We start from the raw sequence: 14,905 nt of genomic DNA, 5'->3' as shown, positions 1-14,905 counted from the left end.
TCTGTACGTGAATGGAAAAAAAGATCCTCCACCAAGGTGCTTGGCTGGAAGTATTAATTTTATCAATCACCTTTTCACATGCCTAATGCTGGATTACTAACAGAAAACTGAAATCTATTGTATATGGAAAGGCAAAAACATTGTGTGAGCACTGTGTGCATGATGAAATTGGAAGTCTATACATAACAGCTGCTTACCTTCCAATGTACTTTCTCTATTCACTGTGTCTGGCCTTACAAGGGCAACTCATCTCACGTAGTGGGGTAAGTGAGGGGAAAGGGAAGGGAGGTATGGCCTCTTTGGTTTGTATTCTTGTTTGCATAGACTTCATTGCAAATCCTCCTTAAGGGCTTATTTTGCATTTTCATCTTAACATTGTTCTTCGATTATATATGTATGTATATATATCAGACGAGCAGCAGTGCACTCAGCGTCATATTGTGGTAGGTGGGGGGGTTCACCATTCACTCACTCGATGCAGTGCTTCTCTCAGGTGTCTGCCTTTTTCTCTCCTCCATCCTTCTTTCCTACCATCCTCTTCTGTCTTTCCTTCATTCTTTCCTCATCCTTCTGCCTATGGGTGACTTTACACTCTCTCTTCTGTCTTTCTTTCCATCATTCTTTCCTCTTCCTTCTGCCCGTGGGTGACTCCACACTGAGCGACAAGCCAAATGGTTACCTGAACACCAGGAAACCATTTACTACACTGGGTGGTAACTATACAACCAAATTATGGTGCCTGGTGGTTTAGTGGGTAATAAAGGTGCTCCAATTGGATTAAGCCAGTGCAGATTTATATCCAAGGGGTGGTTGGGGTTTACTGCTCACATAATGCCACTCAGGGATGAGTGAGGCTGGTCAATCTCATCTTAAATGTCAGGACCAACCTGCCTAGCCCCAGGTTCCTACGCTCCTCATGGGGAGACATAGGAACGGATGATGCATGGATGGATGGATGGATGGATATATATAATATATATATATATACACATACACATACAGTATTCTAACTTCATCAATGACCAGTTTCACTCCTCTGATATCAAAGAGATCATGTTGAAGTATAGATTCTACATATTCAATACTGTATAAATTAATACCAATATCTCTCAGTTTAGTCAAAATGAAGTTACATTCTACATTTTTGTCAGATGTTTGGAGGGGAAGGGGGGACTATTTTAGTTACATCACAACGTTTTTAGCATGGTGAGATGAAACAACATGTTGTTTTTTAAATGACTGGTATGCCAATTACTTTAGGTCAATATCTACCAAGGTGGTAGGAGGTGGTGACCATCATCCATTCACTTGATGTAGTGTTGCCCACTTCTTCAGTCACCTTTATCACTCTTCTTCTGTGTCTGCTCTCTCCCTTCCTATTTTTCCCCATTTTTCCTTCACTTTTCATAACTGGTCTTTCCTTTTCAGGTGGTTTCACATTGAGTGACAAGCCTAATGGTTTCCTTTGAGCAAGGACACCATTTACAATGTTGGTGGTAACCATATAACCAACCTGCACGTGTTCCCTGTGTGTCAACAAGTGGGATGGCAGAGGGTTAGTGTCCCTCCCCATAAAACCACTATCTCAAAGACAAACGGCCACTCCTTATGGGATTATGGCATTTGACTATAGACACAGAATATCTACCAAGGTACAGTCAGGGCAAATGTTTAGAGGGAGGGGAGAGACGAGTAAGAAGTGGAAGAAAAAAAGCTCTAGATGCCTTCACATGATCTACTTCAAGTTGTCAATCAGCCATTCACACCAATTATAGCACAGAAAATATATTTCTCTGCTCTACTCAAGTGATGTACACCATATTGCCCTAGTCACAGTTCTTGAGTTTTTGTTAAGTGATGTACGGAAAGTAACTTGGCATTCGAGTACATTATACCTCATGGAAAATTAGTATTTTATACTGTTGTGTTAACAAAGTTTTGCAAAAGCTTTACGGTAGACTTGCACAGATTTGCCTCACAGCCACTGTAACTTAATCAAGGTCACAATATAAGTTTCCTGAAAACTGTGATAAAGAATATAATTATGTGCTATAGTAAAATATACAACTGACACATGGAACAGAGTTAACTGCAACAGCAACAAATAATATCCATGGTTCATAAGATACAGCGCAATTGAGTGTTTTGTTGATCTGTGTGATATGTCTCTACAACAGTAAAGTTTTGTTCCAACTTCAACTTCACACCATCAATATGAGTTCCGTAATGCGCTGTTATATTTCCATGTTACTCTTACAGTACTGTATCAGTTAACATGTTATAAAGACTTGTCACAGAAAAATTAAACTTAATATCATTCTTCTTTAGGTTATACATTAGTTCCAGTGTCTACAGGCATTTGTTGAACATAACCCTTGTGTTGATGAAGAGCAAATTAGACTCTGACAGTCCAGTCTATAACCAAGTAGAAAGAGAACTACAGTGAGATAATTTACATCTCAAGAACATCTATCTACTGGTAATTTCACATATATATACATTAATCTCTCTTAAGAGTACAGAATTTCTTTACATATATATCTCACACACATATATATATAATTTATAAAAATAAAAGCAGCAACTCGATACTTAACGAGACTGAATTTCTTGGAATAATGTACTGTTTAAAAGTTTTCACACATTACAACTTAGAACCACATGAGTAAAACCCAGTCAAGACTGCTTTCAATGACATAAATAAAATAGAAATGCTAAAGTTAAGAAAAAAAAAAATGTACACCTGCTAGTTGACCAAGACTGGTGATGGTGCCTTATGTCAGCTTGTCCTCTGCAACACTGGTGGTGGGAACACATTGTTTTGATGTTCAGGTCTGATATTTACACTGAACTCTTCCTATCAATATCTCACTGAAGACTTTAAACTATCACATTACCTGGTAATGCTCTAACAGCTAGTCAACATGATTTACCTGATTCCCACTGTATTCATAATAAGGCTGAAACATCAAAACTCTGGCATGTAAAACAGTTACCAAACTTAATAATAATTATTACAAAAACAGTAACTTGTTCTGTAGTCCATATACTACACATAATTACAAAAAAAACTGACACACTAAATTCGGCCATCATTAAATCTGTACATGAGCAACCAAGAGGTATATCAGAAACACAGCTGAAGTCTTTGAAAAATAAATAAAACACAAATTACAACAGGAAACTGAAAATCCATTCACACATCAACTTTAGTACCATGGTAACAATGAGTACTAGAGGGATACAGGTAAATGGGTAACTTCTAGCTGCCAGCTGAGTCTGCATTATTGTCTGGAGTGCGTGTGTGAGCTGACCGTGGAGACTGGGAACTTTCATGAAGCAATGGACAACCAGATTAGCAGATTCTCCAACCTCATTAAGCAGGAAGTGTTACCATTATTCAATAAAACCTTTATGGATAGAGCTCTATACAAATGTGACAGAAATAATCTATACAAAATTTGGACAGTTAATGTGGAAGTGTACAGACCCGGGGAAGATGAGAGTAGAGCAAACCTCCCTCCCGAGACTTACCACAGGATGTAAGTAATACCCGGCTGGGAGCTGCCTCCTCTCTATGTGTCCCTGTGGCCACTATTCTGTCTCCATTACCCCATTTTCCACCACGGGAGCTGTGCCGTCCTCCCTGCTTCCAGCCGCCTCCTCTTCACCCTCCATTCTGGTCCGTTTGCAAGGCTGCACTCCCTCAACCTCACTTACACTCTCTACCCCTGTGTCCTGACACCCCTCCAGCAACTCTGACCCCTCATCAATTTCACTCTGCGTCCGTTTGCGGCCATTGGTGAGTGGAGGTGTGATGGTTTCGTCCATATCCCAGGATACACTGTTTGTCTGAGCCATATCATGAGGGGCATCCCCATTTGGCTGAGGTAATAATGTTCTTTCTTCTGTCCTTTCTCCTTCGTTATTTAGTTCACTGGGTCCTTCAGTAACTACTTGTGCACTATTGCCATCAGTAGACTGGGTGTCTGGTGTGTGAGCCTGTGCCACCTGGGAGGTCAGCTGGGTGATGCGTTCCTTGGCTTGGCGCAGCTGCTGTTGGAGGTAGTAAATAGTTCCCTGCATACCTTCTGTGTCTTCATCCATCTCCAGCAAGAACTCATCTAGTTCTGAAAAATATCATGTAAATTAGTGGCAAATTATCACAATAATGATATCACCAGTCAGCTAAGATCCTGTTTATTAATAACATGAAGCAAAAAATCATATGCTATAATGTAAAAATATTTTAACCCCAAAACTGCAATATTCTTTCTAAGAGTAATGATCTAGTGACTGTGACATTACTCTCTGATGTCAAAGCATAATTTGAACTGTCTACCTAACACCTGCTCTCCAGACACATGAAGGATCCCTTCCCTCATGACTGCATGACTTCCACATATTTGCTAGTGTTTATCCAACAATAAAGAGAGAAGGACAGCACTCATTTTCACCTCCATCAAATATTTCTCATAGTACTGATGGTGTGGGAAAGAAAACAATGAGAAAACAAATACTACTGGAGTAAACTGCAAGATTTCTAGTGGTAGATGAGGATGCTCACCATCCACTCACTCATAGTGCTGCTCTCAGGTGCCTGCCCTTTCCTCTCTTCTTTCCTTCCTTCCTCTTTGGGCTTTCATTCCTACATTCATTCTTTTTCCTTCTGTCTACAGGTGACTTTACTCTGTGTGACAAGCCAAATGGTTTCCTGTACACCAGGAAACCATTTACTATGTTCGATAGTACCATATAACCAAACAATGGTACCTGGTGGTTTAGTGGGTAACTAAGGCGCACCAATCAGACTGAGCTGGTGCGGGTTTATATCGAAAGGGTGGTTGGGGTTAATTGCTCATGTAATGCCACTCAGGGATGAGTGAGGCTGGTCACTCTCATCTTAAATGTCAGGACCAACTTGCCTAGCCCCAGGCTCCTGCACTCCTCATGGGGCAACATTGGACTGGATGATGAATGAATGAATGAATGAATGTAAACTGCAAGACTTTAACCATGCATGCCACACAGGGAATTAAAGTGATATAATATCACTAAAGATGTGCCAATATCAGTATCGGTAGTATCAGTCATTTTTTTATTACAGTGTCAGTATTGGTGAAAATATGGCTGATACTCCAATATCTTATGATATATAATTATACCGTACTCCTATCCAAAAATACAGTAGTATTAATTGATAATATAATAATAAGTTAAACAGTATAGTATTATTCTCTCCGACATGGAGAGTATGTTTTCACCCATTTGCTTGTTTGTCTGTTAGCAGGATTACTCTAAAACAGAGAGAGAGATTTGGACCAAATTTGGTGGGTAGATAGCCCATGTCCCAAGGAACAATCGATTAACTTTTGGGACTGATCCAGATAGTATTACATATTCTGGATCCGGAAAACATTTCTCTGTGAAACCCTAATCAATGATGAGAAAACCTAACCCATTGTGAAGAGTGGTTTGGAAATTACGTTGCCCTTGTTGGAGAGATGCGCTCCACTGAGTGCCCCTCCAGTTATTTAGTAATACCAAATAGGTAATATAATACACTAGGATCTCAGTTTTGACTGCACACAGGGTATCTTAGTTGTAGCTCTGCTACTTTTAGCGACCACTGGTGCTACTTTCCATCAGGCTAATCTGGCAACCCTGCTGCACAAGTACTCTTCATGTTAGGTTGACTGCACCAGCCCTAAAGTGCTGTTAGTCCTTTCTTATCATGGCTTCTGGTCAAAGAAGTAGAATTAAATCCTCACTCGTCTGGAAGTGCTTTGACATAAATGAAAATGATAAGTCAAAACTGGTCTGCAAAGAATGCACAAAATTAATGTCCTGTGGAGAAAAAGAAGGGAAATCTTTCAAGAAATCTTAAAAAACATTCAGTATCAGCCACTGGTCAGTAACAGTGTATCAGTATCAGTATCAGTCAACATCATGGTATCAGCACATCGCTGAATATTTTGTTACTGATAAAAAGAGAGGCAAACATTTTTTTAACATACAGAGTCTCTACTGGTAAGTGGAGAAAACCCTTTGCATCTAAAAAATGATTTACAATGGGACATCACTATTACAATAAAGACTGTATTAGTAATAATCATAACCATGATATCTACATGTGATATCTACCCTCCTTCCATCCCTTATTCTTTCCTGCACCTCACCACCTCATCAAATATACATACATACATACATACATACATACACACACACACATACATATACACACACACATATATAAATATATATATATATATCTATCTATCTATCTATATATATATATATATATATATACGTACAGTACCCTCGCGTCCAACACACGTTTGTCCAGGACGATTCGCGTCCAGCACGGAGGGCAAATAATTAGTATGATTTAATACGATTTAATTACTGCAACACGAGTGTGTTAGCATAACATGGACGGAGCTCCGAGAAGTGGGCAAAATCTGCAGAGTTCGCCTCTAGCACGATCATCCCCAGTCCAACACGGTCATACTGGACATTCCCATGATGATGATAGCCAATGAAAACTTCTGATCAAGTAGCCTTCCCCACCCGCTATTGTAAGGTGATCGTGATGCCACCCAATTAAAAACGCTTCTGCTGTCACGTGATGTTTTGTTTAAATTTCTCCCGTCACAGTGCCACTCATAATTCGCACTGGACGGTGCTTTTTTCTCGCAGCATTTTCTGCCCTTGGTACTGCATTTTACTCTGCTCACGATGCCTAGGAAGCCTTCTGTGAACCCCAAGAAGAGGCGGCACCTCCCTCAGGCCACCAAGCTAGAAATTATCGAGAGGAAGAAGAAAGGGGAGAGGAATGCGGACATCGCCAAGGCCTACGACATGAATGAAGCCAGCGTGAGGACTATAATAAAAAAAACCAAGACAAGATCCTGGCGGCAGTGAAGGCTTACGGAGGCGGGCCACTTGACTCCAGGTGCAGGCCTACTGACCCAGCAATCATTATAATGGAGCGGTGCCTCAGTATGTACGTACGGAGGAAGGAGGCAGAGGGTGTTCCTGTAGATTCTTTGAACATCAGGGAGATGGCGAAGAAGTTCTATAGAGTGGCTGTGAGGAGGACTGGGTCACAGACTGACTCATTCCGTGACTCTGCAGGGTGGTTTGCATCATTTTTTAAGAGGAAGGAGATACGGCGGGCCAAGTTGCATGGAGAAACTGCTTCAGCAGACCACATTGCTGCCTCAGAATTCCCAGCTCTACTGAAGAACATCATAGAGAAGAAAGGGTACACAGCACATCAAGTGTACAATATGGACGAGACGGGACTACAATGGAAGAAGATGCCTAACAACACTTACATCATGAAAACCAGCCGCCAGGGACGAGGCAGGAAGGTCGACAAGTCCTGTGTATCTCTACTTCTAACTGTCAATGCCTCCGTGTCTCATAAAATAAGACTGTTTTTGATAAGCATGGTGGCACACCCCAGGTGCTTCTACAACCGCACTATGGCAGATCTGAATGTTATCTGGCATAAAAATGACTCAGGTTGGATGACGGCAGTATCCTGTATGGAATGGTTTAAGAAACACTTCATCCCTGATGCAAAACGCAAGATGAGAGCTCTGAAACTTCCTGAGAAAATCCTTCTGTTAGCAGATAACGCCTGTGGACATCCTCAGATCTTGGCTAACGTAGACCCAGCAGTGAAGGTGGAGTTTTTACCAGCCAACACCACCTCAATTATGCAGCCTCTTGACCAGGAGGTCATAAGTAACTTCAAGATGTTTTACAACCAGAGACTAAGCCGACATCTTCAGAGAGTAACAGAAACAGGTCAGCTCTGGAACTGTCTCCTTCTATCTGTATTTCCTGCTGCCTATGATCTCCAGTCTTTCAAACGCAGTGTGTCCAGGCATCTCAAAATGATTGGATCTTGAATTTGGCTCTCTATTGTATTTTGTTTTTCTCTTGGAGGGAACTGTTACTGCGGGCTCATGGCCTTTGGTTCCTTCTTCCTTGCATTTAAAAAAAAAAAAAAAAAAAAAAAAAAAAAAAGATGGAGGCAGAATTGGGTTCACCAGCATCATCTCGCTCATCCTCTCCTGATCTTGACTCACCTGTACCAGGAACAATCGCTGCCACACCACTGCCAGCATCACCACCTCAGGAATACCCCCATCCTGCCATGATGTCAACTACTCCAAGTAACCCTGCTGCTATGACTGTTGTACAGTTTTGGAAAAAGTACATGCAAAATTGTGTTGACAATATGGTGGCTGCCTGGGATAGTGTTAATGTGGCAACAATCAACCATGCCTGCCGCAAGCTAACTCCGTACTTCACCACTTCTCACCAACAAGATTCACTTCAGTGCCCTGAGGACAGCAGGCAGGCAACCTTGGCAGAACTTCAGAGGGTCCCCGGCTGTGAGGAGGTTGCAGAGGAGGATTTAACAGACCTTGTGCAACGCTGAGAGGAGACCATCTTGGACGAAGCTGTTCGTCAAGTTGCTGCAATTGACGAGGCGAAGGTAGAGGAGGTGAGAATGGCTGCTGCAGACTCCAACGCACCTCCAGCTCCCCCCCTAAAGATGCAGGATGTTAACGAGATCATTCATGCTGTTGAAATTCTTAAGGAGGCCATGAACAGGGATCCTAATGAAGTCCGACGCCAGGAGGTGATACATACCGTGGAAAACAGTGTGCGTTACTATGCTGATCGGTACAGGAGACACATTAACCCTTACACCAAGGGAATGTTTCCCAATGTTTTGCGTGTCCCGCGGGGTTATTCGGGCTCCGACAGACTCTCAAAAAATATTTGCCAAAAATCAGTTATTAATCCTAGAACATTAAAATTACATATGCATATGGCACATACCTTCAGCTTTCTCCTGGGATATTTGTTGAGCCTTTGTCGATTACTGTAGGACTTGTGGAGACCTCTGAAGTTAGGTAACGAAGTCTCCACTTTACACTTCCCGACAACCCGTAATATGATTACCACAGCCAGATATTAACACTATAAACACTACTCTATGATTATCAAGTAGTTTAGGATCCATACTCCAAAAAAAGCCCACTGTGAAAGCAATGAAAATTACGAGCGCGTATGACCTTCCCACTTGCGCTAGTTCGCTGTTGGTATTCTGTCATTTATTATTCATAAAACCCCTCACACTTTATATTTCTATTACTGTACTATATAACACTTATATATATCTACAGTCTTCATCCATAAGTTTCCTTCAGTAGTATTAGTTTATTGTCACTGCAGGGATTCATTTTCTTTCATTAAAATACGTAGCATTCACTTTCTCGTCCTGTATACTAGCACTGAGAGTGAATGTCACTTTCACCTTCACTCTCATAACTCATAGTATTCATACATGCTAGAGTGAAACTTTCACTTTCATTACTCCTAGGGTATATACTCGTATTCTTATAATACTACTCATTTACATTTCTATTTACGTTCTCTTATTTTATTTACGTTATTTACATTTCTATTTTATTTACACTGTGTTATGCACTGTCACTTGGAGTAACTTATAAAACTATTTTCCACTGTTCACGTATATTTACATTCATTACTTTCACTTGCTGTTTACACATTATTTACAATTCCACTTGCACTGTTTTACTCAATAGAAAGATCGTAGTCACTCTTTTATCAATTGTCAGCCCTTTACCTCTTTCCACACGAGGTTTAGTAGGGGGTAAAGGTCACAGGGCCCTTTGCATGGGGGTGAAAAGTGTCTGAAGTTAGGAGGAGCAAACAGACGTACCCTTACATTAGAAGATGAGAGTGAACTGATAAGGGTGGGCCGGGGTGGTGGCCTACCTAGGGAAATGCATTACTCCCAATGTAAGCCTCTTGACAGCAGCTAATATATAGCAGTGAAATGATTGGCAGGAAATCTAGACAATACATTATAAATTAGGTAGTTCCAGGTGAATGTAAATATCACTTAGGCTTCTCCCTTCCCTCCTTATATGTATATTTATTACGAAAATAGATTATACGGCATATTTCAAGGGGAAATAAACAGCGAAAATTAGCGAATGAGTGCACGTGAGGTGTTGTCAGGTGATAATTAGCCAATTCCAGGTGTATGGCACTATCACTTACCTTATTTCTTTGTATAAATTATTTGGTATAAGAACAGGGCATAGGGCTTATTTCAATGGATGAAATCAGTGAAAAATTCCAGGGAAGATTTACTTAGCATAGCACGGCCAGGCAGGCGAGAGGAGAGGGTAATGGAGGGAGGGTAGGGAGGGGAGTCAAGAACTAGGAGAAATGGCTAAATTGTCAACAATGGATGGGAGTACAGATGAGATTAGGAGTGCTGACTAGTGTTGGACATTGGCAGTACTGATCGATGATACAAGCCACCACTTGAAAGCCCTGGTGAATTCAAAATAACACAGAATCACAAAAGTGACGCCCCGCGGTGTGATCCCTTGCTCCCAAGCGTCACAAAAGTGACGCCCCGCGGTTAAGGGGTTAACAAGAGGACTTAGACACTCATCACTAGCTTCTTCCACCAAAAGGAGGAAGAGAGAAGAGTGCTAGGACAGGCAGAAGCAGGACCTTCCATGGATGTGGACAAGGATAGTGATTATGAGCGTGATTTCAAAGGATTTATGAGGGAGGTTGAGGAGGAGCAGCAGCCATTACCCGCTAGTGATGCCAGCAGCCATCCTCCAGAGACCCAGTAGGACTACCTACAGCCTCGGATATCACCTTCCATTCCCAGCAAGCCCACCAGCACTATCCTAAAAGGTTAGTTATCATTCATAGTACAGTAACATTTATTATAATTACAGAAGTACCAATATAAGTATAGGTACATGGTAGGTATTTAGGGTGGCTTTTCCTCAGGTTGCTGACATAATTGATTTTTCCCCATAAGCTCTGTTGTTTGTCCAATAAGTTTTTGGTCAAACACGGGACCTGTGCATGACAATATTACTGTGTTGGACGCGAGGGTACTGTACATATACACATATACACACACACACACACACACATTATATATATATACAGTATATATATATATATACAGGTAACTCGCACGGAACACGATCTCACGGAACGCGCTCGCAATTATACGCGGTAAGGGCTGGGATACATGTAAGACAACGTAAGATTAAAAAAACATTATGAAAACTACAAATTAACGCAGGAGAGGCCTTTGAAAGATCAAATCCTCGAACGTCACCGCAGCGCGCGGTTTGTTTTGATTACGTGACGATCTAGGCGGGAAATTATTCAGTGAGTGAGACATTCCCGAGTACAGTAGCACAGTATTTGTAAGTTAAATATTTACAGTACTGTACTGTTCTGGTAAGTTTATGTGCAACTTAAAGTACTATTAAATAACGTTAAAGCAAGAAATAAAGTCTTATAACCAGTTTACCTGATAGGCGTCAGAATATTGCCTTTTTTATTTGTTCGTTTTTTCCACAGTACTGTACAGTATTTGTAAGTTAAATATTTACTGTTCTCGTATGTACTGTACTTGTAAGCACTTAAATAAAGCTAAATAATTAAATAAAGCCTTGTAACCAGTTAACCCGAATTATATGATTACCCATGATCGGCGTTGGAATATTGCCTTTTTTGTTTGTTCGTTAAACTCTTACTGTACTGCTTTTCTACAGTACTGTATTTGTAAGTTAAATATTTACTGTTCTGGTATGTACTAGTAAGCAATTAAAGCATTAAATAAAGCCTTGTAACCAGTTAACCTGATTTATATGATTACCCATGATCGGCATCGGAATATTGCCATTTTTGTTTGTTCGTTAAAGACTTATAATAAGAGAAAAATACATTTTTGTCTTGGTATCTTTACCTATTTGCTCAGATTTGCTGTAATGGTTTGGATCATTTGATGCAATGCAACTTGTAGAAAACTGTGAAAACTTTCGGGAAGTGAACGAAAATCTGGGACATGAGACTGACCTTGACTTCACCCTCTCATGTTACGTATCATCTGTCAGTTCACCACTTGCTATCGTGAGGAGTGGATGTACGATTTTTTCGCTCGTGGCCATGCCTAACCACACACAGTTACACCCATTATCTTGACCCAGACAGAAAATACAACCTTTTTCCTCCCTTGCAAAACACACTCAACCACCCTGTTTACGAGACAGCAATATATATTGCGAAAATAACAAGGTAAAGTGATAAAGATGAACATGTTATGACGGAAGAAGTACGTTTTCCCCGTCTGTAAACGTATTTATTTCTGCTTTGTATCTGTATTCGTAATAATTAGACATTGTTAGTTCTGAAACTGCATTACGATTCTATTTTTAGCCATTCTCGTGGTGTGGGAGCTGGAAGTTGTGACACAACTTCCTTATTGCTAATTGGACTGACCCTTCACTTTATTCTCCCGTGGCAGAGTCTAGCCTTGGAGGACGTGCAGTTTTCTCATTTAGGACTGAAAATTCAACTCTTTCGCTCCCTTTTCCAAGCATGGGCACAACGATAACGTAAAAAATAACTCGAAACTACCATAAACATATATCAAAAAGGTGAAAATGTATTCATAACATTTTTTTTTTTTTCCAGCTATTCCTAACAGATTATGTACTGAAATCATTCGATATCACAGTACTGCATTTCTAAGTTAAATATGTACTGTTCTGGTATGTACTTGTAAGTTAAAGCACTGGTACCAGTTAACCTGATTTATATGATTACCTATGATCGAAGTCGGAATGTTTCCTTGTGTTTACGTACAGTATTTGTGTGTTGAAGTTTTGCTCTGGAGTACTGTATTTGTGAGTTATAACATTAAATAAACCTTCTAACCACTTAAAGTGCTTTCTAGTGATTACCAGTGACAGATAACAGCAAAACAACACATTTGGGGGGTCTAGGGAGCAAAATACGGAGTAGTTTAAATATACGCGATTTCGCACCTAACACGGCACGGCAGGAACGAAACCCACGTGTTCCGTGCGAGTTACCTGTATATATATATATATATATATCGATCCATCCATCCATCCATTATCCAATCCTGTGTAGCCCCATGAGGAATGTAGAAGCCCAGGGCTAGGCAAGTTGGTCCTGATAATTAAGATGAGAGTGACCAGCCTCACTCATTCCTGAGTGGCAATTACGTGAGCAATAAACCCCAACTACCCCTTGGATAGAAACCTTCACCGGCTCAATCCGATTGGAACGCCATAATTACCCACTAAACCACCATGTGCCAAAATATGGTTATATGGTTACCACCCTGCAGAGTAAATGGCTTCCTGGTGTACAGGAAACCATTTGGCTTGTCACTCAGTGTAGAGTCACCCACAGGCAGAAGGAAGAGGAAAGAATGAAGGAAAGAAAGAGAAGAGGGAGCATATATATATATATATATATATATATATATACATATATATATATATATACATATATATATATACTGTATATATATAGTAATACCCCCAATATCCGATGTACTAGACCGTAGGCACGTCTGGAAAGCGGTCCTGTCCGGATAGTGGGCCCCAGCCTCCTGGACTTGTACTTATGGACCCTAACTCAGAAAAACACCTATACAACTCCTTCTGGACATGCATAGCACCTATTTAAGACCCAAATCACACCAATAAGGGACATAATAGACTGAAATAAATGCAAAAGAACCAGCGAATGAGGTTTTAGAGGTGAGTTTATACAGGTAAGCCCTTAATTCCCGTGAGGGTTACATTCCCAGACCCTTCACGTATGTGGTAAATTCGCGTATATGTTCTACCCTTGTATGCACATAATTATGCATGTCTACTAAGTATATTACATCTGAATAATACTGTTTATGCACTACATACACCTTATAAACTAGCATAAAGTATGAAAAACAACAAAAATGTAAGAAATTTAACACTGAAACCTGACAAGCACAGGCGTAGGTGGAGACACTTCAACAGTCTGGTGCACAAGCCCTCACTCCTCCCATATGCTACATTGTGCCTTCTTTATTGTCCAAACAGTTGACTCAATCACCCCAAACATACAGTTCCGAGCCAGTTCACATGAGTAGGTGGAGACACTTCAGCACAGTCTGGTGCACTAGCCCTCACTGCCTCCCGAATGCTACGTTCTGCCTTCTTTATTGTAAGAACAGCTGACTCACCCCAAACACACGGTTCCAAGACAATTCACCACGAAGTCAATTCACCATCAAAACATGGACGATTTCCTGTCATTCTATAAATATACTTATTATTGATTAATTAATACTTTAGTAACTAATTTTCAGGGGGATTTTATAACTCATATAAGTAAAAAACTAGTGTACTGTACTTGCTAAATAAACTGGTATGTAAATAAATGACGGCGAATCGTCCTGATGGAGAATTGTCGCCAACATTCCTCCATTAAGTTTGTCCAACACTTTAACTTTCTCTGTCAGCAACATCACTTTACTAGTCCGTTTTGGCGTGTTACCACTTGCATCACTAGCACTACGCTTTGGCCCCATGTTGGCAGACAAGGCAAGCAATCACTGGAAGGCATAAAAATAAGCCACAAATAACGATTCGCGAGTCACGCATGGTTCGACTGTAGGATTCAAACTGACTGTGTGGTGCGTGGTAGACTGACCTCCCACACACACACACACACACACACACACACACACACACACACACACACACACACACACACACATGTATGCACACGGGCAGCAGGTAGGCATTTTTATATTTTATTTATTTCTCTTGTATATTAAAATTATTTATTTGAATACTATAATTTTGTTTTAATTATTGTACGAAAAATTCGTGGATACCCGAAATTGCGTGAAAAAAGTTCGCGTGAATTAAGGGCTTACCTGTACTATATTAAACATTCTGGGTACTTACAACAAGTCCCTGGCTCCTGGACTGGTTTCAAC

General features: G+C 40.6%; 1 protein-coding gene across 1 annotated transcript in view; it reads right to left on the bottom strand.

The window, feature by feature from the left end:
• Nucleotides 1–3,594: 3,594 nt before the first annotated feature.
• Nucleotides 3,595–14,905, bottom strand: part of LOC145394067 (pre-mRNA-splicing regulator WTAP-like) — a 156,438-nt gene continuing 145,127 nt past the window's right edge. The window contains exon 6 of the mRNA XM_080268035.1: nucleotides 3,595–4,130. Coding sequence (XP_080124161.1) covers nucleotides 3,595–4,130 — 536 coding nt within the window. The remainder of the gene's footprint in view (nucleotides 4,131–14,905) is intronic.

This window comes from Coenobita brevimanus, chromosome 26, assembly GCF_032717465.1.
Source record: "Coenobita brevimanus isolate Jiangsu-jjx chromosome 26, ASM3271746v2, whole genome shotgun sequence".
Classification (NCBI taxonomy): domain Eukaryota; kingdom Metazoa; phylum Arthropoda; class Malacostraca; order Decapoda; family Coenobitidae; genus Coenobita; species Coenobita brevimanus.
This window is presented reverse-complemented; position numbering and strand designations above follow the sequence as displayed.